This window comes from Schistocerca serialis, chromosome 2, assembly GCF_023864345.2.
Source record: "Schistocerca serialis cubense isolate TAMUIC-IGC-003099 chromosome 2, iqSchSeri2.2, whole genome shotgun sequence".
NCBI classification, from domain to species: domain Eukaryota; kingdom Metazoa; phylum Arthropoda; class Insecta; order Orthoptera; family Acrididae; genus Schistocerca; species Schistocerca serialis.
The window spans coordinates 416274492-416302354 of NC_064639.1; the positions used below are offsets into that span (position 1 = coordinate 416274492).

The window sequence follows — 27863 nt, forward strand, 5'->3', positions numbered from 1 at the left end:
GAAGTGTTGGTAGACTGGCTGTTCATGTTATACATTAACGGCTTTGCATACAGTGGTAACCTCAGGATCTCTGCAATGAAATCAGGTTTGGAAAAAATTCCAAGGATATTCAGTTAAATCTTGATAAGATTTCAAAGTGGTGCAAAGGTTGGTAAATTGATTTACACGCTAAGAAATGTACAATTATGCAGTTCACAAGAAGGAAAGATGCAGTATATGTTTACAATAGGTTCTATCAATGGGTTACAATTGGACTCAGTCAACTCTCACAGGTATCTGCTTATGACAGTTTGTAAGAATATGACACAGACTGATCACATAGCACGTAACATACTTGTAGCCATTGGTAGTGTATTGGGGAAATGCAATTAGTCTACAAAGGGGATTGCTTACAAGAAGCCTTCCTAGAATACAACTCGAATGTGTTGAACCAATACCATGTCGGAGTAGCGTGCGTTACAGTGTGAATACATAGAAGGGCAGCACATATACACATTTCCTTGACTCAGGAGCTAAACTAGCTTCGCGATAGTCCACTTAAAAAGATTCAGGAACCAGCATTATACAGTGCAGAGAGACGTTTAAGAAATCATTTTGCTCCGCTCCATGACATACGCGAATTTGACGGAAGTATTAACGGTAAGGCCTCCCTGCTACGCACTTCACAGCGATTTTCACGGTATCGATGTAGAAGTAGAATAGATGGTATATCACTTTAATGATCAAACGAGTAGTTTGAATAATATTCTCATCTTCTGGTCGACTTAAATAGTCTCGCTAGCTTAGTAGGGCGACCTGTTGCTTCACATTCATTGTAAGTGAAAGTCAGTCACGTTCGCAGGTAATAAGTGCTTGGAGCAGAGGTCGGAATCCTTGGCAAGGTCCTAGTGGAGCTGGTTAGCCTTTCCTTCACGCCGACGTGATACGTATGTAGTGTCAGGTGTGTATCTGTGTCGTGTGGATGACAGAAATACGTTGTTGTAAGGATGTTATATGTATGGTCTTTTCCAAACATACAGGGTGTCCCAGTCATCCAAAGATGCCAATAGGCCATAACTTGGGAAGCAAACGTCACATTGTACGCTGACGGACCGTAAGCGGACGTCTCGCGATGTTGTTTGTTATTCAGTGATCGCTGCTGATCGTCAAGATTTTGAGTACAGAAGATGGCACTAGCTGCAGCGTAGAGAAGCCTTTTCTCCTATGAATGCGATGCTCTGTTGCCTTGTTGGATGACGGTTTCGGACATGGGTTTCCATCTGCAGTTTGTTTCTCTCCTGTGTACTGAAAAACAATGGAAATTTTAGAGGGTTTCAGGAGAAAAATAAACTGCAGTTGGAAATACGCGTTCGAAACTGTCATCCACCCTGGCAACAGACCATCACATTCATAGGAGACAAGCCTTACTAGGCAGCAGCTAGCTCCGTCTTCTCCATTGGCGATCGTGCCAGTCAGTCGCGATCACTGAGTAACAAACAACATTCTGAGGCGCTCCGCCCACGTCCATCAGCAGACAAAGACACATTTATTTCTGAAGGTGTGACCTAGCGGCAGGCGCAGGCCCCTGTAACTTCGACTCTCCGTACCATCGTTGGATAAAGTTTTCAGACACGCGTTCCTATACTCGATTTGTTCCTCAAGGCACCTTGTATAACTCCACCCGTCGCAAAGTTTCTGGGACACGCTGTACATAGGTAAGGGAAGCAGTACACTCGTTCAGTCTCCTAGGTAAGTAGACTCTCGGAATTTTAAGAATAAACGACACCGTGATGTACAATGCCTCTCTGGAGTCGGAAGAGCAATTCCGTGACGCTTCTGAACTTACTAAACGTAGCTTTGATGAAACATGCTGCTCTTCTTTGGATCTTCTCAGTTTTCTCTATCAATACTGTTTGATAAAACGTCCTGCAATGACAAGCAATACTGAGGTATCGATCGGACGAGGGTTTTGTTGATTGAAAATACGCGTTACGATTCACCCAGGTCGTTTCCTGTATTTTTTCGGTTTAACTAACTTCGAAGGCAGACGTACAACACTTGATACCCACGGGACGATGGTATCGGAAGCAACCATCTCCATCAGTGATTTTATCTTCCTAAGAATATTTCAGCTGAGCTTTCCACATATGAAAGGGAGTTGTGGTCGTTTCTCCTACAACCACTTTCGACTAGTATCGTTCATATTCTACAACTGTGATAGAGAGATGGTGGTGTAGTAAAAACATATATCGCCTTTTCGCATATTTAAGCATATCGCGGTTACTTTAGCTTGTGCTGATAAGCTGTTGTCAAGTTATGTAACGAGGAATGACCGCCCTAAGGTTCCCTGTAATTTGCAGCAATTTTCTTACAATGCCATTTCCCTGTAATAAGTGAACGAGCAAACGATGTTATCTGCTTGTACTGAAGCAACATTTAGAGCTGTATTCGTAGTTTCATTATAAAACATTCAATCGATAAACTGAGAATTCATGACTCATGACATTTCTCGGTTAGATCTGCTGGTAGCACGTGTCTTGCAGCCTCATTGTTGAGAATATCGTTTCCTTTATGGCTCCCCTGACGAGAATGATGCTCATTTGACAAATGCGTGGCCCACGACCCATGGCACAGTTGTCTGCAGTGCTTTGGCGGTCGACCAAGAGCTAGCACAGCAAGAGAAAAAGAATGAAAATTCTTTGGCATGCGGAGTACTGCTTACAGCATTATAAAGAAGTTATATGGCGACGATAAGTGCCATGTTCAGTCTAAGCTGCAATTGCGTGAATTTCTAATGCACAGTTGAATGTCACGTGTTTGCCGACTGTGTAGATTCGCAGTGCGGAAAGGTACAGGAGGCATGGTGGCAAGCCTGGGTGTCAGCTCATCACGGTTAATGTCTTGTTGCATCCCGCAGCAGCTGTGCTATTGAAATAGGAAACCACCGCCCCACCTTTAAAACCTTTTCAAAACTTGGAAAAATAGCCCTCGAATATGAGCGCCTCTTATCAGTCATAATGATTTCCCCTGGTTCCATCTTGTTCCCTTTTTGCAGTGACTCGATAAACTCAGGGCCACACACTTTGTGCTTCAGTAGCGTGAACGAAACGTTGCAGCGTCATTGTTGCCCATAGTAACCCATCATACAACTGGATACTTGTAGTGTTAATGTGCTGTGGTGAGAGATTCCGTAGTATCCGCTGAGTCTAAATTTTCAAAACATACTGAAGAAACATTGCATGACTCAATGACCACAGTGTTATGATTACTTGGGTGAAATCTTGAGCTTGGTGGACCGTGTTTACATAACGTTTTTCAGCAGGTCCGTACAGCTATACCTTACCTTGCACCGTGCAGATACCCGCTGTGAGTACAGTTCACGGTTGTCAGCTCCGGTTCTGCAGTGTGAACGTAACTGTATCCATCAAATTTATGTGATGTCGCTCGATTGTTTTATACCGCTGTACTTCTATTCTAACTCCAGTGCGAGTTTTATCTAATTTCTGTAGTCATACTAACGAACTGTTCATTATCTATCTAAAACGGAACAAAATTAATCTAAAATTTAAAATGGCAGGATACGTACTACACTCAATGTCACTTATATTCAGTGCTAACAAATCAGTCTTTCATATCGATGAAGTGGAAATATTGAAAGGCTATACTGTTCTACAGTTTAGCTACTATAGTATGAGACCTTAGTTCAGTTATAGGCAAAGGCATTTTTGTGAAAACTGAACCGTTGAAATCTCTCTATTTTTAGACTCTTGTAACGACAGACTGTTTGTGATCGCACTTGTTTCTTAGATTGATCCTGGTATCTATGTGTATGTACAAATATTTGTTGATTTAAGCGGTAACACCACTGTAACGGCCTTGACAGTTTTTTTAGGCGAAAGGAAAGGTGATAGAGAAATAATACTTGGGGTAGTTGTTGACGTATGTTTAAGTATAGTACACAAAAAATTTTCGGAAAACGTTACAAAATTTCGACACTGCAGCAATTCTCCGGAGGCAAGTTGAATTTGAGGCGATATACAACATGATCTGTAACTGCTGCCAATTTGAATCTGGAAAAAACAAAAAAATTCTATGTAATCTAATTCAGCGTATCTAATGAACCAGGTAAGGGATTTTGGAGATATTGATACTTGTGTAACTGGCGAATATTTGAATAAAGTCGTTCAATTTTCACCAAAAAAGGACAGTTATTTGTTAATAATTATTGTTTAAACTAAATAATCGAAAATCCCCTCACTTTGAAAAAACGTGATTACATTTTTAAATAAAAATACCGAAAACTTTCGGTGTTACGCTGCGTGCCGTTTTGAATAATCGTTTTCCGAGACAAACTCGTTTGAAGTTTTGAAATGTGTGACAGATGTGAACGAATGAATAAATTCTACTGTTAACAAACTCTTACCGGTAATCTGCTATCCCAGGACTGGACTACGTTACTGCTGGCGTTGCGATCGAAGTCATATGCAGTAGTTTATCACAGAACGATTAAAATATCGGTAGTGGTCAAATCCGTGAATACACAAAACTGTACAATTCCGTTTAGCCCTACTCAAAGCAGGCGCATGGTTAGGACGATTAGACGGTTGATTTCTATGGATTCCGCTTAAACTTACTACTTGGTATAACAACTTCTGGAGATATTGAACAAGCAATAATTATTGTGAAGCCTAAGCCTTGACGACTTCGTTCTTATAACGCGATGTCTGCATTGCACGTGTTGCATTTCACGTGCTGACAAACGACAGAGAAAACAAGAAAATTTATAATCCTATAGCGCAGTCCGTAATTTACATCAAAATACTGCTCTGTCCTTTAATTTCGTACGAGACACGCTGACTCCTTCCGAATTCCTCTCAGCCCCTTATCTGTTCTTTGGAAACTTCGATGTCATACTGCTTCGACGCCTCGTTGGATACGAAGTTTTCGTACCTTTTCTGCCTCAGTACGCTTATTTGCCACTCATTCCGACTTGAAAGACAAAACTGTATATTATAAGATCACAAATACACTAACAAAAGTTAATACTGCAGACAAAAATCAAGATTCGAAGCGAAAGAACTGTGTTTCTCGTACATGTACTGACGCTTGATAACATCAAGCTAATGTATTATTATTTTGAAATGCTTCTAACTATACCCAGTCAGTACGGGGGTATCGAGTTGTCATAGGTAGACCGTTTTGGGTCTTTGGGTCATCCGAGGCGCCGGAGGAGGAGCTCGGAATCACATAACACAGTAATTTTTTTCAGGGATTAGACTTTTCTCTCATATTTTATAAGCATCTGTTAAGCCATTTAATAAAATGATTTTTTGAACATTCTACAGTTGTGTTACCTCTTGAAGGACGGAGTCGGGAATTAGCATGGAGTGACAGTGAGAGGCTGAACAAGCTTCAGTGGCAGACGCAACATCACCAAGAGGGTCACTGTTGAAATTCCATGAGCGTGCGCTTGGCGAATTATCGGCAACAAAGTCCTTCCTCCCAAATACGTCTCGTGAAACAAGAACGGAGACAAAATTAAACAAATTTGATCTCATACGGAGATTTGACAAAAGTCTTTCTTCCCACGCATCATCTCGGAATAGATTAAGGAACAGGGGAAATCATAGTGGTGTCAGATCTGAATTACGCCACACACCGTGAAGTGCCAGGCGAGCTAGAGATGTAGATAAATATGTAGAAACTGAAAACTATCACAGCACATAGTTTAATTCAGTATTAGATCTACTTTCTGTCTTCCGTAGATCTGAAGATTAAGTACGACTATTTGGTCCTGCAAAAATATAATCAGATGCACTTTCACATATTAAACATTCATTTCTTTCATTAACAGAATCTTTGAAAACATAGGTCTGGAAATCATGTTCTTTGCACCTCTAGGAGGAACGTATGATGAATTCACCTGTTATAGGGATAAATGAAAAGAAAATGTTTTGGTTCGGCATGAGCGATTATGCATCGCTGAGCAAGCCGTTTGGCGCTGAAGACAAACATCAATCTTCCATGCACAGCTGTAGTGAAAATTTATTTCGTAACAGCTGTTAAGCAACTGAACGTAAACCACGTGTAATTTTTATCGGTATTCAACTTCACCTTGAGAATCGTCGCGGAAGCGACCCCCCGCTGTTAGTAAATTACACATTGCGTGTGTTACGCCAAACGGCCATCTTTATGTGGTCACGAACGGTGGAATTCGCCTGGTTTCCAAAGCCCTGCTGATACTCAGTGTTCCAGCGACAACACAGTTCTTAAAAAACTGCTATGCAGTCAGCTTGAGGCGAAACAAAATTTTAAACTTACACAGAAGACACGAGAAACCACCAGAAACGAGTCTGATATCACACGCGTCGAGCTGTTGACTACAGCAAGATGCATAATAATGGGAAAAACTGATGGATCACAGAATGACGATCACTTTGGTGGCGTAGGAGCAATTACAAATTTGTGCTATGAGTAAGAAAGAAGAACAAATAAAAATCAGGGTATATTTGTAACTATAAAGATAATTTCAGGTAACATAAGACGCTCAAAATAGGAATGCAGTGCGAAGACAGATGAGTGGCGACAGTAGTCTACAATGTTAAAAAAAAAAAAAACAATTAGAACAAATATATAATATAATATCGTGTTAGACAGGGGCACGGACCTTAACAGATTTTCGTTCTTTTTGATGATTCATCAGTTTTATGAGTAATTTGACACGACCTGTCACGAATTCCTCTCTTGCGCCGTCCTCTCCATATCAAAGTAAGTCTTGCATTCTACATGCACAACTATTAGTTGGATATATTCCAGTCTTTGTTTTCCCTGGAATTTTCTCTGCTATGGTAGTTACTACCTGACGTCTTAACAAATGTTCCAACACCCTTCCATAACACCACATCTCAAAGGTTTCGATTCTCTACTTTCCTGGTGTCCCCACAGCCCATGTTTCACTACCATACAACGCTGTGCTACAAACATGCATTCACAGAAATTTATTCCGCAGCTTAAGGCCTATGTTTGCAACTAGCAGACTCCTCTTGGCCAGGAATGTCCTTTTTACCAGTGCTAGTCTGCTTTTCATGTCCTTCTTGCCCCGTCCGTCGCGGGTTACTTTGCTGCCCAGGTAGCGGAATTCCTTAATTTCATCTACTTAGTGATCACCAATCCTGATGTGACGTTTCTCACTGTTCCCATTTCTGCTAGTCTTAATAATTTCTTGGCCGGACGGTGTGGCCGAGTGGTTCTAGGCGCTTCAGTCTGGAACCGCGCGACAGTCTGGAACCATGCCTCGGGCATGGATGTGTGTGATGTCCCTAGGTTATTTAGGTTTAAGTAGTTCTAAGTTCTAGGGAACGGATGACCTCAGATTTTAAGTCCCATAGTGCTCAGAGCCAGCCAATAATTTCTTCTTCCGTTTATTCTCCAAACATATTCTGTGCTCAACAGACTGTTCATTCTGCTGAAGAGGTACTGCAATTCTTCTTCACGTTCACTGAGGATAGCAAATGTCACCAGTGAATCTTATCACTGACATTTCATCACTCAGAATTTTAATCCTGAGTAAGATGTATTCACAGTTCCCTCCCCTTTATTGTGTCTGCCTGCCCAACTTTTGCAATTGCCCTTTCTAGCGATATCCATTCCTCATCAACTGAACTGCCTGTTGAGATGTTCATTATAGCAGTATCTTCAACCTCAGAGAAAAATGTATATCATCTTTTCTCAGTACTTCGGAATCGCACTTCTTACCACATTGATTCTCCCAGACGATTCTCTGACTTCAGTCTGCTTCTCGTCATTACGAAATTATGACCGGAGTCTGTTCTACTCCTGGGTATTCCAGTGTCTGACTATGGAATATCTGTCTAACAATGATGTAATCCAATTGGAGTTTTCCTCTGTCACCGGGTCTTTTCCAAAATATGTCTCATCCTCTTGTGATTCTTGAACAGGGTATCCGCTGTTATCATTTGAAATTTATTGCAGAACTCAATTAATCCTATTCGTTTCTCATTCCTACTTCAAGCCCATTATTTTCACACAACGCTGCCTTAAATTTCTCCTCTACTACCGCACTTCAATCCCCTATGATTACTGTATTGTTGTCTCCTTTTACATATTAAATTAACCCGTTCAGTATCTTCACTCACTTTCTCTCTCTCTTCATTCTCTACTTGTGACGTCCATCTGTGTCCTGCATTATTGTTGTTGGTACTGGTTTGCTGTCCAATCTATAAAGAGCACTCTATCACTAAACTGCTCACAGTAAGTTACTCCCGATATACTATTTTCTGCTGCTGTTGATATTACCTTGCATTCATCTCACCAGAAAGCCTTATCGTCTTTTCATTTCACTTAAACGATCTTCACTATATCTAGATTGGGCCTTTCCATTTCCCTTCTCAGATATTCTGGTTTCCCTATCGCATTCAAACAGCTTACCATTACGGCAGCTTATCTTTCGAGTGGAGGAATCAATGAAGACAGTGGCAGAAAGTTTCAGAACAAAAAAATGTACTGCCGTGATCACAGGTACCAGTCAAGTTTAGAATACGGCTTAGAATTACTGCTTTAACTAGAGAACACCAAGAAAATCGCTGAATGGAGTGGACAGACTATTTCCACAGAACAAGAATCAATTTAAAAAAATCGGTATAATGCTGAAAGCGGTAGAAACGAGGCCAGAGTTTTAAATATTGAAATTGGTGAAAACGCAGTACACGAAAATGAGAATATTGTGCTCAAGGAGCAAAATTACACAAGGTTACAGGAGTAAGGGGGACACTAGCGGACCGTGGCACAATACTATAAGAAAAAGCTGTAACCATTTGACATATTGTGTCACAGAAGAAAAATGTGTGTGTGAAATCTTATGGGACTTAACTGCTAAGGTCATCAGTCCCTAAACTTACACACTACGTAATTATTCTAAGGACAAACACACACACCCATGCCGAGGGAGGACTCGAACCTCCGCCGGGACCAGCCGCTGTCACAGAAGAACACTAATAGGTTGCCACATAAATTACGAAATGTTTATGTATTGTCAGTAACAAACAAAAAAATAAATCTTTACATGCCTTACGACACAATAGGGGATATTTTAATGCGGCATATATAGGAATAGTTATCTTTTGTTCTTACTAGATGGTTTTGGTAATGTTGTTTCATCTTTATTAGCACAAGAGAATGGTCTGATCCTATCTCAGTCCCTCTCATTGTCCTAACATCTGTTGTTGCCTTTTTATGTTTTCTCTCTATCAAAACTTTGTTTATTTGGTTCATAGTTAATGCATCCGGTGATGGCCATGTGGCTTTATGTATGTGTTTATCGGAGAATGATGTACCTGCTATTTTCATTTTTCTAGCTGTGGCGAAATTGATAAGCCTTATACCATTATCATTTGATTCAGCGTGAAGGCTGAACATGCGTACATATGGTTGCCATTGCTGTTCTTGTGCTATTTTGGCATTTAAGTCTCCCAGCACTATTTTGATGTCATACTGTGGTAATCTGTAGTACATCTGGTCTAAGGTGCCATAGAATTCATCTCTTATGTCTTCCTTATTGTCCTCAATTGGGGCATGAACACTGATTAATGAGATATTTCTATATTTGCCTTGGCCATTATTTTATTATGAACCACAAATCCTGTCCCAAATACACTCCTGGAAATTGAAATAAGAACACCGTGAATTCATTGTCCCAGGAAGGGGAAACTTTATTGACACATTCCTGGGGTCAGAAACATCACATGATCACACTGACAGACCCACAGGCACATAGACACAGGCAACAGAGCATGCACAATGTCGGCACTAGTACAGTGTATATCCACCTTTCGCAGCAATCCAGGCTGCTATTCTCCCATGGAGACGATCGTAGAGATGCTGGATGTAGTCCTGTGGAACGGCTTGCCATGCCATTTCCACCTGGCGCCTCAGTTGGACCAGCGTTCGTGCTGGACGTGCAGACCGCGTGAGACGACGCTTCATCCAGTCCCAAACATGCTCAATGGGGGACAGATCCGGAGATCTTGCTGGCCAGGGTAGTTGACTTACACCTTCTAGAGCACGTTGGGTGGCACGGGATACATGCGGACGTGCATTGTCCTGTTGGAACAGCAAGTTCCCTTGCCGGTCTAGGAATGGTAGAACGATGGGTTCGATGACGGTTTGGATGTACCGTGCACTATTCAGTGTCCCCTTGACGATCACCAGTGGTGTACGGCCAGTGTAGGAGATCGCTCCCCACACCATGATGCCGGGTGTTGGCCCTGTGTGCCTCGGTCGTATGCAGTCCTGATTGTGGCGCTCACCTGCACGGCGCCAAACACGCATACGACCATCATTGGCACCAAGGCAGAAGCGACTCTCATCGCTGAAGACGACACGTCTCCATTCGTCCCTCCATTCACGCCTGTCGCGACACCACTGGAGGCGGGCTGCACGATGTTGGGGCGTGAGCGGAAGACGGCCTAACGGTGTGCGGGACCGTAGCCCAGCTTCATGGAGACGGTTGCGAATGGTCCTCGCCGATACCCGAGGAGCAACAGTGTCCCTAATTTGCTGGGAAGTGGCGGTGCGGTCCCCTACGGTACTGCGTAGGATCCTACGGTCTTGGCGTGCATCCGTGCGTCGCTGCGGTCCGGTCCCAGGTCGTCGGGCACGTGCACCTTCCGCCGACCACTGGCGACAACATCGATGTACTGTGGAGACCTGACGCCCCACGTGTTGAGCAATTCGGCGGTACGTCCACCCGGCCTCCCGCATGCCCACTATACGCCCTCGCTCAAAGTCCGTCAACTGCACATACGGTTCACGTCCACGCTGTCGCGGCATGCTACCAGTGTTAAAGACTGCGATGGAGCTCCGTATGCCACGGCAAACTGGCTGACACTGACGGCGGCGGTGCACAAATGCTGCGCAGCTAGCGCCATTCGACGGCCAACACCGCGGTTCCTGGTGTGTCCGCTGTGCCGTGCGTGTGATCATTGCTTGTACAGCCCTCTCGCAGTGTCCGGAGCAAGTATGGTGGGTCTGACACACCGGTGTCAATGTGTTCTTTTTTCCATTTCCAGGAGTGTATATGGTGACCATGCTTGTTTCCGCTGTATATGATCGTGTAGTTTTGTCCTCTGTGCATACCTTGTCCAGGCCATCTTATCTCCTGCAGGGCTGTAATGTCCATCTTGTACTCTGTTAGTTCTTCATCAAGTATCTTTGTTTGCCCTCAGCGTACAGTGTTTTTACTTCCCATGTATCTATTGGTAGTCCTTTATCCATAAGCTAGGATCGTTTTCTGTTAGATCCATTCCAATGCGAGGCTGGGTGTGAGTGTATAGGAACCCGACAGTTTTTTACAATTTTGGATGGTTAGCCCAACGATTAACCCTTCCACTTTATCCGGGCTTGGAACGGCTGGAAGGCTAGTTTTCTTCCAGGCGTGGTGAAAGAAAATGAACAGTGGAGAGTAAGGAAAAACAGAGAACTCAGACGATTATACACACTGCCTGACAACGTAGCGAGTGTGAAAATTAAGAGACTAAGATGGTACGGACACGTCAGGTCGAGAGGGGAGAACACGGCAATAAAGGCTGTAATAAATGGAGATGCTGAAGGAAAGAGTGTAATGATTGCACAATGAGTAATGGAGAAACTGAGTTAGGACAACACTGTGGCCAGAATAGTAGACACGGGTCTTTACACAAGGAGCCCTAGCAGAAGATTGTCAGATTATCCAAGTATCTCTGACGAGCAGACGAATGTCCAGTCACAGATGACGGGAAGAGTGTCACCAAGAACCGTCGGGAAATGACTACTGGAAGCTCGGCTGAGATCTTGAGTTGACACGCGCCCTTTACCACTGACACCATACAGACAGCACAGACGTATACTGTACCGACAAAGTTAACTGCGTCACTGAGTGGCATTCTGTGTTCAGCGACGCCCTTCGCTTCTGTTAGAGGCGGTTACGCCGCGCCAACGCGTCGTGGACGACCTGGAGAAAGCTCACAGGAACCAGTGAGTCTCGAGACCGAGACCTATCCAACACCTGGAATCGTGGTCTGTGAAGACTTTAGATATGATAGGACTGCTTTGATAATTATTAGAACGAGACTGAATACTCTCCAGTTGTTGTGCTCTTCAGTCCGAAGACAGGTTTGATGCACATCTCCATGTTGCTCTTTGCTGTGCAAGCCTCTTCATAGCTACTGCAGTCTACGTCTTTCTGAAAATGTTTACCGTATTCGTCTCTTAGTCTTCCTCTACGATTTTTACCTCCCCCCCCCCCTCGATCTTACCTCCAATTCTAAACTGGTAATCCCTTGATGTTTCAGAATGTATCCTGTCAACAGATGCCTTCTTTTAGTCAAGTTTGTTGTCTCCCCAATTCTATTCAGTCCCTCCTCATTATTTGTGCGATCTACATATCTAACCTACAGCATTCTTCCGTAACACCGAATTACAAAAGCCTCTGTTTTCTTCTTTTCTAATCTTTTTTTTTCGACCATGTTTCACTTCCATACATGGCTACACTCCGGACAAGTACCTTCAAAAAAGGCAAATCTATGTCCGATGTTAACAAACTTGTCTTCTTCAGAAAAGCTTTTCTTGCCATTGCCACTTTGCCAGTCTACATTTTATACCCTCTCTGTTTCGGACATCATCAGTTATTTTGCTACCTAATTAGCAAAACACATCTACTACTTTTAGCGTCTCGTTTCCTAATCTAATTCCTTCAGCATCATGTGATTCTATTCGACTACGTTCTATTACCCTTGTTTTGCTTTTGTTGATGTTCATCTTAATCCTCCTTTAAAGACGCTGTCCATTTCGTTCAATTGCTCTTCCAAGTTCTTTGCTGTCTCTGGCACAATTACAATGTTACCGACAAACCTCAAAGCTTTATTTCTTCTCTCTGTACTTTAATTCCTACTCCAATTTTCCTTCTGTTTCCTTTGCTGCTTGCTCACTGTACAGACCGAACAACATGAGCGATAGGCTACAACCTTGTCCACTCCCATCTCACCTTTCATGCCCCTCGACTCTTTATATCTGCCGTCTGGTTCCCGTACAAGTTATAAACAGCCTTTCGCTCCGTGTATTTTATCCCTGCTTCTTTCACAACTTCAAAGACTGTATTCCACTCAGCATTGTCAAAAGCTTTCTGTAAGTCTACATACGCTAAGAATGCAAGTTTGCCTTTCCTTAACCTATCTTCTAAGGTAAGTAGTAGAGTCAGTATTGCCCCGCTCGCGCCTGCATTGCTCCGGAAGCCAAACTGGTCTCCCACAAGGTCGGCTTCTACCAGTTTCCTCATTCCTCTGTAAGGAATTCGTGTTAGTGTTTTGCTACCATGACTTATTGAACTGATAGGTTCGCTTTGGAATTGGAATTATTACATTCTTCTCTGTGAGGGCATTTCGCCTATCTTATACGTCCTGAACACCAGATAGAATAGTTTTGTCTTGGCTAAGATTATCAGTAGATCTGACAGAACGTCTCACCAATATGTGGCAAGAATGGTAAACCTTGTTTCCGTATCCTTCACGACCAGAGTACCAAGTGACACGTTCCATCAGAATGATGCGGGACCCCTCGCTGCAGTTCACACTCCTTGAGGAATGCATGAAGCCTTAACTGGGCTGCCAGGTCCCCCGATTTGTCACTCACTTGGCATGTCTGGGATGCGATGGGAAGACGTCTGCTTTCATTCAGAAGTCTTCATGAACTGTGTTTCACACATTGGATGAAATTCCAGAATGTGACGTTCGGTGAGTATTTGTGTCCATGCCACAATGAATACAAGAGTGTATTCGTGCCCGTGGGGGTCACAAGGCTTACAGATATTCATGATCGTTTCGGAATGAAAGTTTAAACTCTTAATATCCGTTTTGTGACCGCCCAGTGGATTAACAATGAGGTCCGGTATGCTGGCCAGCCAAGATATGGTTTTTAGGCTGTTTTACACATCCAGCTAGGTGAATACCGGGCTGGTTCCCAAGTTCCGCCTCACACGACTCATAGACATTTGGGACACGTTCGCACTCTTCATGGATTACACTAGATGCAGACAGCTGGAGCACACTACTTACGTCCCAGGGGGTTCGGGGTGGCGGCAGGAAGGGCATTCGGTCACCTCTGCAAGTGTTAGTTGTTAACACTGCCAAATTCGAAATAACAAAGCCGACCCCGCGTGATGCAGGACAAAGGCCTCCAGAAAGAAAGAAGGAAAGAAAGTATCAACAAAATTTGATAAATATCGAACTGGTTCCTCGTGGTGGAATGCTTTTCTTTTCCGTCAGTGCGTAAGGAGGCACTTAGATAGAAGGCCCTGGCATAATTTACAGCTGTAAAACAGAAAATCGGTAACAGATTCCACAGATGTACAATTTTGGAACTCTGCAGTATTAATGTCGTCACCTATACTACTGTCTAGAGTAGCTAAGTGTTTTTGATACTTTTTTCTAGGAGGGGCTGTTAGGGGAGCCGCAGTTTGACTAGGCAGAGTCTTATCAAACTTCATTGTTAGTTGGTGTACGAGAGCCAGTCAGAAAGTAATGCCTCCTTTTTTCAGTTGTCAAGAATTTCTAACGCATTTACATAAGTTGAAAGCTACAACGTTGACCATTAATTTATGACTATTCAATGTAATTCCGTTAATTTCCACAGTTCTGGTCAAGCATATAAAAAGGGTATGTATTCCAGCTAGGTAAAATATACGGTCCTACTTCCGAAGCCATTCTTGGTAACGAAGGTGCACAAACGTTTGTGTATCCCAGATGTTGAATAATAATCATCACACTGCCTTTACCCAGAGAGGTAATGCGACACAAATCATCAGCAGTCACCGGAGGACACCACGAATGATGTCATCGACTCGCTGAACGTTGTGTGGAGGGACTGCAGTTACCGGTCTGCCGCGCAGTTTCCTTACAGCGGCGAACCCATCGTCTAACAGTGCTGATATCAACTGCTGCAACGCCGTACACATTTTTCAGTCTTTCTTGAATGCGAATGGGCGTTTCATCTTCTGCATTCAAGAACTCTGTCACCGAACGCCATCTAATATGAACATCGACGTCGGACATTTTGCAGGCGACTCCAGTACTGCCATCTGTTGGCGCAGAATGTTGCTGCAGCGGATTCAAGATGAAGAATTGGGAAGAGCACCAGATTCAAATTTTTCACTTTATATGCTGTATTTAGACCGCCGCTCGTGGTCTCGCGGTAGCTTTCTCTCTTCCCGAGCACGGGATCCCGGGTTCGATTCCCCGCGGGATTTTCCCCATTACGGTCGGACGACGGTAACGGGAAATCACCTCCATTAGGACCTCGCTTAGTGCGGCGGTGTGGGTCTTCCGCACCGTTCCCCTACATTCTGTCAGGAAGCCTGGGACTTCATTTCCATTTGCATGCTGTATTTAAGGTGAAAAAAATAGGAAGCATTACTTCTTGATTTACCCGCGTAATAGCAGGAGCCACTTGGGTGTCATTCTTATGGAATTAGCTACAGCAAGATTGGAGAATTATGGGATGGTTTTCAACCGTGAAACTTTTTGGAAGATTGAAGTTTATGTACCGTACCGTTGGATTTAGCTATTGTCACTCTTTCTGCCAGAGCTGTTTAGACAAGACCCACTATGCACCTAATAGCTTCTAGTACCCTACCTCTGTCCTACTTTGCCAGGTCCCTAAAAGGTCTCCTGCACATCTTTCTGTAGCACGAAATGACGAAGTTCCGCATCGTAATCTCGCTGTGGCAAATTATTGTAATATGTCAGGGAGTTACATTCTACGTACAACCCGCTTTAGAGACAAAGACTCATTCTCCGCAACCCCATTTCATTCAAGAATTCCACTCTAGCAAGATGCGCATCTGTGAAATCAGGGAGATAGGAGTAAGCTAAAGACAGTTAATAGCTGGTTAGCTTAATAGAAAATAGCCATTGCTAACGAAAGAGAATGGTTCGAATTCGAGACTAGGTCTAAAATGTTTCAAATGGCTATGAGCACTATGGGACTTAACATCTGAGGTCATCAGTCCCCTAGAACTTGGAACTATTTAAACCTAACTAACCTAAGTACATTACACCATCCATGCCCGAGGTGGGATTCGAACCTGCGACCGTAGCAGCAGCACGGTTCCGGACTGAAGCACCTAGAACCGCTCGGCCACACCAGCCTGTGACTAGGTCTAGTATACAGGTTTAACTAAACCTCACACTCAGCAGCAGTGTAAAACGTTCATTTTGATTCTCAGCTGTTTACTCAGTTGTTATTCTAACGCGTTAAGTAACAGATCTCACAGCAGAAGCTACGAGTCCGTGTACTTCGCCTGATTTCTAACTATTCTGCTACTGCAAATATTGCTCCCTTGCCTCTAGAGTCACAAATTCAATAATTACACAGTACCTACGTCAGTTTACTGCAGTATGTATTGTACTGTATCTAAAGGAACATTTTACTGTATATGGTATATCCGGATGAGTTAATAAGAAGTATGTTTGTCAGGCGTACGTACGTACACTCCTTCTCTGCGTAGACATTTCTTAATGAATAAATAGTGTTCGAAATGAAGGGCGACGATATATTGAGGTTTAGTTTACTACTGATTTCACAAGTCAGTCATAATTTTTTCTTCTTTCGCTTCTTTTCAACACTGAAAAACTAGACACAGGCCTACGTGTATAATGTGGCACGCTGACCCTCTCTGTTACAGCCAGCTACATCACGCCCTGCTCGCGGAACGACCCCGATGTGAGCGGCTGCGCCCTCAAGTCCGGTCGCGCCGCCATGAAGGACTTCATCAACGGTGAGTGGCCGACGAATCTGCACCCTCTCTGCTGCTAACCTAAGTCGTATTGTGTGGGGAAAGTGAAAGAAACTGTTGCTCTGGTGCTGGGAAACTGACTGAAATCCTTTGGTATATCTGTGTTCCTGTGTACGCTACATACAGGAGCAAGCAGATGGAGCAATCAACGAGGTTTATCCAGAAAATGAAGCTGGAGATTTAATAAAAATGAAAGACAGATTTTTTTATTCAGTATTTCCGACGCAGCCTCCTCTACTGCCTGTACAATGTGACGGAAATACGAGACCGAAGTCATAGTACTACGGTGTCAGAAAAATAAGAGCTTGAAAATGCTGAGACGTGCCGGTAAGAGGCGAGGATTCTCTGGACACAGAAGAAATATGGCAGTTCACCAATTAGCTCAGGACAAGCGACAAAATGTCGAATGACGTCATACGCGCTCCTGATCAAAGCAATAAATTCAAATTGCGGACCCGTGCCTTTGACAGTCAGTGCTCTTACCGACTGGATCATCCGTGCAGGCGCCCACCACCGACTCAGAACTCCTCCTTGTTCCGTGTTTGAAGGCGCGTGGAGTGGAAGCAGTGGGGAAAATGAAGCTTTGATTCGGACCTTGAGACGTGTACGGATGGCTCAATCGGAAGAACACTACTGCTAAAGGCAGCTGTTCCGGTTCGACTTCCAGTCCGTCAAACGGTTTAAATTTGGCACTTATGTTCAACGAGTAACTATTATCATAATTCTTGTAGTTGTAGCAGTCACATTTAGCGAATTAGGCACGCCGAAAAATGGGCCACACAATCTCCCACAAGTTTCTTGTTTTGTAACTAGTAAAATTACACTGCTTTGTCGACAACGAAGTTCTCAAGTGCTACAAAGCCATTTTCTTGTGTTTTATACAAGTCACTCTGCATTAGCCTATGTGGCACGTTTCAGGAAGGGACTGACTTAGTATCAGCGTACGGTCTACACAAGATATGTGTATGTAAATCTACAATGATAGTGACAGTGACGGAAAAGAAGTAATGATGCGCTAATATATTTTTATTTATAATTTTCAGCTTTCATCATCATATAATATGTGGTGGTTCATTTACGGTGTACGATCATCTTAACTCTGCACAGTATCTACAACTTTTGAAAATATGTTGACGCGCTACTTGGAGGACGTTTCTTTGGTATTATTTTCTGGATGTTCTACCAACACATCAGTACCCCTTGGTGTTCTGCATCAAAGTGCTTAAACGAAAGATAACCTGAGTTCTACTCAGTTAGGACGATGTTGTTGCAGAGCCACCAGTTCTGATGATCCTTTCTCCACTAGACGATCTTCATGAGCCTGGTTACAATCAGCTATAAAAAGATTACCGAAAAAGTTAATATCAGCATTGGTGACCAACAAGTCTAAGAAGGTAAAGGACAGTTCAGTATTGGAAGCAAAATAACACATTACGGACGAAGCAGGAGAGACTAGTACAGGCGAAGAAGCCATTCCTTGCCAAAATATGTCTCCTACTGAGAATGGACGTGTAGGGCTCAGCATTGTATGGCAGCGAATCATGGACAGTGGGAAAACCGGAAAAATAAGAAAATCGAAGCGTCTGAGATGCGATGCTATTCAAGTGAGAAGACAAGAAACGAGGAGCTTCTCCGCTGAACTGGCGAGGAGAGGAACGTGTGGGAAACACTGACAAGAAGAAGGGAGAGTATGACAGGACTTGTGTTAGGGGTCAGGGAATAACTTCCATGGTATTAGAGGAAACTGTAGAGGGTAAAAACTGCGAGGGAAGACAGAGGTTGGATTATACCAACAAATAATTGAGGGTCTTGGGTACAAGTGGTACACGGAGATGAAGATGTTGCCATACGGAAGAAAACCTTGACAGGCTGCATCAGATCAGCATCCTCGTTCTGGCTGCAGACGGGATAACCAGGTCCGACAGACGGCCCTGTAATCTGTCAGCCAAACGCCATGCGGTGTGGAGGGGTGCGGGTTAGCTCACCGCACTCCCGGCCGTTGTCGGTTTGGCAGAGCTGGTGTCGCTGCAGGCGTGTCAAATGGGTCCTCAGTAGGCGTCATGAGATTGAGTGCGTTCCGTTCCAGTCTTCATACCGAGGAAAAACCGTGGCAGTATCCAGAATCGAACCTGGGTTCTCTTCATGGCAAAGTAAGCCATACTGTGCTCTCAGCTAGGTAGGAGATCAGTCAGAAGACCGATGACCCGACAAATTTAATTCTTGAATTTGTCTATGGAGACATCCTTCCTCTACATGTAAACATGAAGACGTTAGTGGCTTTTGTTGGGCATCTCCCGTTGCCAGCCAAAGCAGGAATACTTTCGCCTCAGGACCCACGGGAAATACAGGCTCTGCAACGGGCTTGTGACGTCACACTAGCTGCCTGTGAGGCCAACGAGATATACGGGTCCTGTGGAAGGCGTCACAGCACGCGACATAAGAGAACTTACGAGTTGCAGCGACCGTCTCCAGCAGTGAACGAGTTACTACTTCACACTAATTTAATACTTCGTAGCTGCGCCTTTAAATACAGTCAAATTCTCGATACTACATTATCAATTACAGAGGTTAGTGGGTACTTTTTCATTCGTACACACTGACTTACTGTCTGGCTGCGGACATAGCCGAGCTCTCACGATGTATGTCGGGCAAGGCGAGACTGTGACGTCACAAGGTCGTTGTGTGACCCGTACTTCTCGTGGGCCAGTAGTTCCCTTGCGTGACATACATCACAAACGCTCGGTTACATCCGAGGACGGGCAGGAAATCAGTAACTCAGAGGGAACATACCCACTAAAGTTCCTAATGTGGTCATAAATTATCAAGAGAGTGAGTATATTTAATCACGCAGCTACGAAGTACATGCTGAACTGGTCTAAAATAGTAACTCGCTCCCCGCCGGAGACGAATGCTGCAACTAGCACCTGTAGTGTCACCTGCTGTGACGCAAGCCACAGCCGGACGGTGTGGCCGTGCGGTTCTAGGCGCTTCAGTCCGGAACCGCGTGACCGCTACGGTCGCAGGTTCGAATCCTGCCTCGGCCATGGATGTGTGTGATGTTCTTAGGTTAGTTAGGTTTAAGTAGTTCTAAGTTCTAGGGGACTGATGACCTCAGATGTTAAGTCCCATAGTGCTCAGAGCCATTTGAACCATTTTTGACGCAAGCCACAGGACCCGTATATCTTGTTGGCACCGAGGCAACTAGAGTGACGTACGTACTGCAGAGGGAGCAGAAGAGGGCCGACCAGGCTGTGGAGGCATTCCTCAGCCGCGTATCGAGTTTCGGTTGTGGCGATGCGGTTGCGGCCGTGGCCGTGGCGTCCGTGTGGCGGCGTCGGCGTCGGCGTCGGCGTCGGCGGCGACGTCTGGACGGGGGGCGAGACGCGTCGGCGCGCCGTTGCGCACTGCGGAGGGCGGCGCTGGCCGGCCCAGCTGGCTCTCGCTTCTGTTGCTCATCTGGCACAGGGCGCACCGCCCTCGGCACAAAAAGTCCACGGCCATCTAGCTACACCAGCGTCCGAAAGCGAAGAACACTCCGGAAAACACCAAACTGGAAATGGAAGAGATGAGCAGTTATTGTAAACTACAAACAAAGTACAATAAAATCTTCACCTTACACATTGCATAGGAACCATGAGACTAAGATAACATAGATTAGACAGTGGAAACTCCAGGTTGGAATATCTACAATATAAGTAAAGGGATAGATTGCTATTCACTGTATAGGTGATGACGCACTGAGTTGTAAGCAGGCTCAACAAAAAGACTGTTACACTTTTAGCTTTCAGCCAAAGCCTTCTTCACAAAAGGAAACACACACACACACACACACACACACACACACACACACACACACACATTCATTCACTCAAGCAAGCATGCCTCATGTCGCCACCTCCAGCAATTCTGGTTGCAGCTGCTGGAGATGGTGGTCATGTCTAAGTAAGATGTGCTTGTGTGTGTGTGTGTGTGTGTGTGTGTGTGTGTTTCCTTTTCTGAAGAAACCTTTAGCCTAAAGCTAAACTTGTAACAGTCTTTTGTTATGCCCAGGCAACGGCCTTGCCGCAGTGGATACACCGGTTCCCGTGAGATCACCGAAGTTAAGCGCTGTCGCGCGTGATCGGCACTTGGATGGGTGACCATCCAGCCGCCATGCGCTGTTGCCATTTTTCGGGGTGCACTCAGCTTTGTGATGCCAATTGAGGAGCTACTTGACTGAATAGTAGCGGCTCTGGCCAAAGAAACCATCGTAGCGACCGGAAGAGCGGTGTGCTGACCACATGCCCCTCCTATTAGCATCCTCAACTGAGGATGATACGGATGTCGGATGGTCCCGATGGGCCACTTGTGGCCTGAAGACGTACTGGATGGATGAATGTTTTGTTGTGCCTGTCTGCTACTGAATGTGTCATCTGTACTGTGAGTTGCACTCTATCCTTTTGCTTATATTATTGATGTAACATAGATTAAGATAATTGTAGAAATGTATGGACAGTTATCTTCCCTTGCTTAATATGCAAATAGAACAATGTAGAAAATCACTAATTTTGGCACAAAGTACTCTTTACTATGGCTGTACTGCAGCTTGTGTAGTATTTATGTGTAAAGTGGGCCCATCTGATATGTGGATAAAGGGCAATATTTTCCACAACAGTAGGGTCAGTCTCAACCTGGGTTCTATGTAATGTATCCCCTCTCCACATTCAATCCTCCCTCAACCAACCTCACTGAGGCCTTCACAAACCATAGTTATCCTCCCAACCTTGTACAAAAACAAATCTCCTGTGCCTTATCTTTCCAGTCGCCCATAACCTCCCAATGTCTCACCGCCAGGCCACAGAGGAGCATTCTCCTAGTAAATTAGTACCACCTAGGACTGGATCAACTGAATTATGTTCTCTGCCAGGGTTTCTACTACCTCTCGTTGTGCCCTGAAATGAGAAATGTCCTACCCACTATCCTTCCCACCCCTCCCATAGTGGTATTCTGCCATCCACCGAACCTACACAATATACTTTCCTTATATTGTAGATATTCCAACCTGGAGTTTCCACTGTCTAATCTATGTTATCTTAGTCCTAGGATTCCTATGCAATATGTATGGTGAAGCTTTTATTGTATGGTAAGACAGTAGAGTAACCGCGACGTTTCGGAAAGGCTGTTCTCTCTAATTGCACCTTCTCACGAAGTGCGGTTTGGTTTAATTTTTTTCCTTTATTGTTATTTCATATCTCTCCCCCCCCATATCGGGCTTGACCTTGTATAGGTGTAGGCGGCGGGCATTTAAATCCATAAAAGGTCGCTTGACAATAGTTAAATAGCGCACCACCGGTTGTTTACGTAGCTGGTAAACCCGCGCCCGCTGTCAGCCGGTGCCTTATACGATGCATGCTGCTGCTTCTCCCGTCTCATTGCTTCAAAGGCGGTTGCCGGGTCGTTCTGAGGGCAACACCGTTATCTCGATTAACAGACGGCTTCGTTACAGGATCATTTAGTAATCGCGAAAGCGTTACGGAGATGATAGATAAACTCCAGTGGAAGACTCTGCAAGAGAGACGCTCAGTAGCTCGGTAAGGGCTTTTGTTGAAGTTTCGAGAACAGTACGTTGTCCTCGATGGTGAGTGTTCATCGGAGGTGAGGGTATCATATGGAGCGCCCCAGGGAAGTGTGGTAGGTCCGCTGTTGTTTTGTATCTACATAAATGATCTTTTGGATAAGGTGGATAGCATTGGGCGGCTGTTTGCTGATGATGCTGTGGTGTACGGGAAGGTGTCGTCGTTCAGTGACTGTAGGAGGATACAAGATGACTTGGACAGGATTTGTGATTGGTGTAAAGAATGGCAGCTAACTCTAAATATAGATAAATGTAAATTAATGCAGATGAATAGGAAAAACAATCCCGTAATGTTTGAATACTCCATTAGTAGTGTAGCGCTTGACACAGTCACGTCGACCAAATATTTGGGCGTAACACTGCAGAGCGATGTGAAATGGGACAAGCATGTAATGGCAGTTGTGGGGAAGGCGGATAGTCGTCTTCGGTTCATTGGTAGAACTTTGGGAAGATGTGGTTCATCTGTGAAGGAGACCGCTTATAAAACACTAATACGACCTATTCTTGAGTACTGCTCGACCGTTTGCGATCCGTATCAGGTCGAATTGAGGGAGGACATAGAAGCAATTCAGAGACGGGCTGCTAAATTTGTTACTGGTAGGTTTCATCACCACGTGAGTGTTACGGAATTGCTTCAGGAACTGGGGTGGGAGTCTCTGGAGAAAAGGAGGCGTTCTTTTCGTGAATCGCTACTGAGGAAATTTAGAGAACCAGCATTTGAGGCTGACTGCAGTACAATCTTACTGCCTCCAACTTATATTTCGCGGAAAGACCACAAAGATAAGATAAGAGAGATTAGGGCTCATACAGAGGCATATAGGCAGTCACTTTTCCCTCGTTCTGTTTGGGAGTGGAACAGGGAGAGAAGATGCTAGTTGTGGTACGAGGTACCCTCCGCCACGCACCGTATGGTGGATTGCGGAGTATGTATGTAGATGTAGATGTAGAGTATATTGCTCCCTCCTACGTATATCTCGCGAAGAGACCATGAGGATAAAATCAGAGAGATTAGGGCCCACACTGAGGCATACCGACAATCTTTCTTTCCACAAACAATACGAGACTGGAATAGAAGGAAGAACCGATAGAGGTACTCAAATTACCCTCCGCCACACACCGTCAGGTGGCTTGCGGAGTATGGATGTACATGTAGATGTAGAAGATTCGTGGCGGCTCGTATCTCGAATGCCTCTTCAATAAGGCTGTCCCCAAAACCATAAACTGGACAGGCGACTAACGTTTTTGTCGATATCAAAGTATCCTTTTGCATTAAACAATGTTCGGCCAGCACAGATTCATTTTCCTACCAGCTCAGGTGTCTAAGTGCAGAGAAAAGTGGTCAGCGCTGCGTTCGTCCGATGTAAGATTCTTCATCTTCACGAGGAATGTAATAGACCCAAGGTATACGAAGTCCGAGGTGATCTTTCGCGCTACACAACAAAAAGATCACTTCGTACTTTCGGATATTCATATTAAATGTAAATAAATCAATCAAGTTTTACAAGAATTTTCAGTTAGCCAGGATAAGAGGACATTCTCTTAGCGTACAGACTTAGAGCCGAAATTAAAAAGAAAACCGGTTTCGTTCGTTTCAACACGGGGATCATATGACGCATACATACAGAACGCGATCTGACGTTGCAACACAATATATGGGCGGTTTTGTACAAGATTTCTGGCCCCAACTACATACTAGAAACTAAGAAGGTGATGTCTTGTAATTGTTCCTGGAAATACGCAAAGTACCTCTAAGATGGCTGACTGCTGACATTCCAGTACTTTTACATGAATCAGTGGAATCATTTGAGAAGCAGCACTGTATCTCATTAGGTTTGCCATAAAATTTTTATTCGAATGCTCCGAAGATAAACATCTCTGTTTCCTACAAACACAGTTTTACTGCAGAAAAGTGTTTTTTCCGATATTTTTTTCACGTCAGATTTAAAAGCTTACTGCCTCATTATATGAACTGCTATTTTTTGTGAGATGTGTTTCTTTAAAAGTACAATAGTTTTCTAACAAAAAAGCACTGGAACGAAGAGATATTTTTGTCTAAAATTTGATATGTTTACACATATTATCAAAGATAAAACCTTGAATTAAGTTAATCGTGATATAGATCTGACTGATATGAATGGGTACACTGGTGATAGAAACTAAAGTTTCTAAATAACATGTCGTTGAAAACTCAAACCTCCGAAATTTTTATGTGAAAACTCTTAAAGGTTTTTAAATAAAACAAACGTTATTAGCATTCTACATCGTTATCATTCATGTCTACATATTTACTTCTCAACGTAGTCACCCTGGTGACAAACGTATTTCTCCGAACGAGAGACCAGTTCGTCCGACTGGACTATAGAGGTCGGGAAAGGGGGACAGAGCGAGGTGTAGCTGAAATTCATGCCCCCAGTGTCTGCTGTGTACGGCGAACAATGTATGTCACATGCGCGTGTACACGATTTCAAGAAGTCTGTGTGTCATTGAAAGACGTAGTCGGTTAGGACAGGATGATCGCGTGATAACCTCTACTGTCATTGCTGCGGTGGATACTGCAGGCAGAAATGACCGATTGCGGAAGCTGGAAGACATTCGGCTCACAGTGGGCATCAGTCATAGTACCGCACACGCCATCACGACAGAACATCCGAAGATCTGGAAAATGTGTGCGCAGTGGGTTTCCCATAATCTGACGCAGGAGTAGAAGCTGAACAGAATGTCGACATCGCTGCAGCACCTGGAACGGTATCACGAAGAACAACATCGTTTCCTGTCCTACAGCTCCGGAAAAGTTGTGATGACCTTTCTGGAAAAGTGCGCCACAAAATGGCTCTGAGCACTATGGGACTCAACTGCTGAGGTCATAAGTCCCCTAGATCTTAGAACTACTTAAACCTAACTAACCTAAGGACAACACACACATCCACGCCCGAGGCAGGATTCGAACCAGCGACCGCAGCGGTCGCGCGGTTCCAGACTCTAGCGCCAGAACCGCTCGGCCACCAGCGGCCGGCAGTGCGCCACAACTAATGCACTGTGCGGCGTGGACGCTTTGCAAAAATTGAAGAGCCCCAACGAGTCCCAGTCCCCAGAAATGTTGACGGATAGCGTCATTGTGTTGCAGCATGACACCCGTCCACATATTGCCTAGGTTGTTCCGACTACGCTGCAGAAGTGTCGGCGGGACACCCTTACTCATGCTCCATACTGTCCCGCTCTTTCCCCTTGCGATTTCCATAGTTTTGGAGCCTTGAGGAAAGACATTCGTGGCCGTCGATTTGCTTCGGACGAAAAGATGTACGCCTGGATACAATCACACAACCGCAAACATTTTTCCACGAAGCCACTGACCACCTTGCCTCACATTTTTTTTTTTTTTTCGAACGTTTACAAAGTCAGGCATATGCATTATAATTAGCAATTGCTAAACATGTATGCGAATTGGCTATACATCCTGATCTCTTTCTCCCCCTCTTACCGTCCATCTGCTCTTTCCCGCCCCCCCCCCCCTTCCTCTCTTTGTCCATTTCCTCTTCCTCCTCCTCTCTCTGTGCCTCATCTCTGTATCCACCACCTCCTCCTCCATCTCTTACCACCTCCTCTCTATATCCATTCTCACCCCCCCCCCCCTCTCCGCCCATTTATAGTTACTGCGAACGAATCCTTGATTGATAATTGCAATTGCTTAAAATCAAAAGGTTCATCGTACAGTGAGTATGACAGACCTGCCTTGCTGCAACATGTATGGACGAACACACACACATACACACACACACACACACACACACACACACACACACACACACACACTGTTAAGCCAAAGCATTATGGCCGCCACTTTGGATGTCACCTGGTGGCGTTGCGGGCACGTGACGCGATAACAAAAGTGGCGAAGCGGAGCAGACGCGAATGGGGGAATCACCCTAGCGAAGATATGGGCTGCATGTGGGAATCCATTGAAATAAGCGACTTTGACAATGACCAGATCTGAACGAATATCTCGAAAACGGCAAAGCTGATAGAATGAATGATCACGAGCTACTGTCGTGATCATCCACGGAAAGAGGTAGGAGGACATTGAAACTAATAATAGGCGCCAAATGGTTGGACGTCCACAACTCTTCACAGAACGTGGGGTTCGAAGGCTTGTCTACTCTTTAAAATAGGATAGATTGTGATCTGTGGCATCTCTGCCACAAGAGCACAATGCTGGTGCACGCGCAAGTGTTTCGGAGAACACCGTTCATTATATATTCTTGAACGTGGAACTCCACAGCAGACCACCCTTTTATGTTCACTTGTTGACTCAACAACATCATCAATTACGATTGCAGTGGGCACGAGACCATCGGGGTTCGACGGTCGATCAATGGAAACGTGTCGGCTCTTCAGATGAATCACACTTTTGGTACACTACGTCGATGGTCGTCTCCAGAAACGCCGTCATAGAGGTGAACGGCGGCTCTCGAGACGTGCAGCGCGCCACGGACGCAGGCTGGTGGGAGCAGGGTTATGCTATGGGGCACATTCTCCTGCGCTTGCACAGGACCTGTGGTAGTAAACGAAGACACAGTGACAGCTGCGAACCACCTGCATCTCTTCATGTTTGATGTCTTCCCCGACGGCGATATCATCTTTCAGCAGTATGATTGTCCGTGTCTCGGAGCCAGAACAGTGTTGCAATGGTTTGAGGAGCCTAATGGTTATCTCATGTTAATGTCTCGGCGACCAACTCCGCCTGATGTAAACACTATGAAATTTATCTGGGTCGCTATCGGTCGCCATCACCGCGTATGCAAATCAGTGACCCGTTATTTACGCGAATTACATGACCTGTGCGTAGACATCTAATGCCATATATCTCCATAAACTTATTAACAAACTGTCGGATCCGTGATTCGCAGAATCAGTTATGTATTTAGTTCCAAAGACGGACAAACAAGCTATTAAGCAGGCGGTCATAATGTTTTGACTCGACAGTGTGCGCGCGTGTAAGTGTGTGTTTAAATGTCTTGCTGTCGTAGTTAAAACTGACTATGGAAAAGAAAATGAAATTGCACATTTTCACAACAGGGCACAACAAAATATTTTTATTTACGCAGTCGGTTTTAATAGAAAACCTGCACATTGTTGCTTAAAAAATACACGACCTATTTCTGTCTGAATATTGAATACTGTAAAAATTTCAAGCTCGCGGTCAAGAAAATTTCGAGATTTTTTCCAACAACGTTTCGCCTTTATTTATAAAATTGCCTTTGTCCATACAATTGTTTATTAGGTTATCCTGTAAAAACTTGTGGTGAAGAACTTAAGAGATTTTTGCTCACAACCTCTATCCGTGCGTTCGAGTGTTTATTAAAGCATCGTGTAAAAGTTTGACGTAAATTGGACAAGAACTGTTCAACATTTTTGGTAAAAATTTTAAAC

General features: G+C 44.4%; 1 protein-coding gene across 1 annotated transcript in view; it reads left to right on the forward strand.

The window, feature by feature from the left end:
* Positions 1-27863, forward strand: part of LOC126457265 (protein takeout-like) — a 196889-nt gene that overhangs the window by 38386 nt on the left and 130640 nt on the right. Inside the window, exon 2 of the mRNA XM_050093428.1 lies at positions 16712-16804. Coding sequence (XP_049949385.1) covers positions 16712-16804 — 93 coding nt within the window. The remainder of the gene's footprint in view (positions 1-16711; positions 16805-27863) is intronic.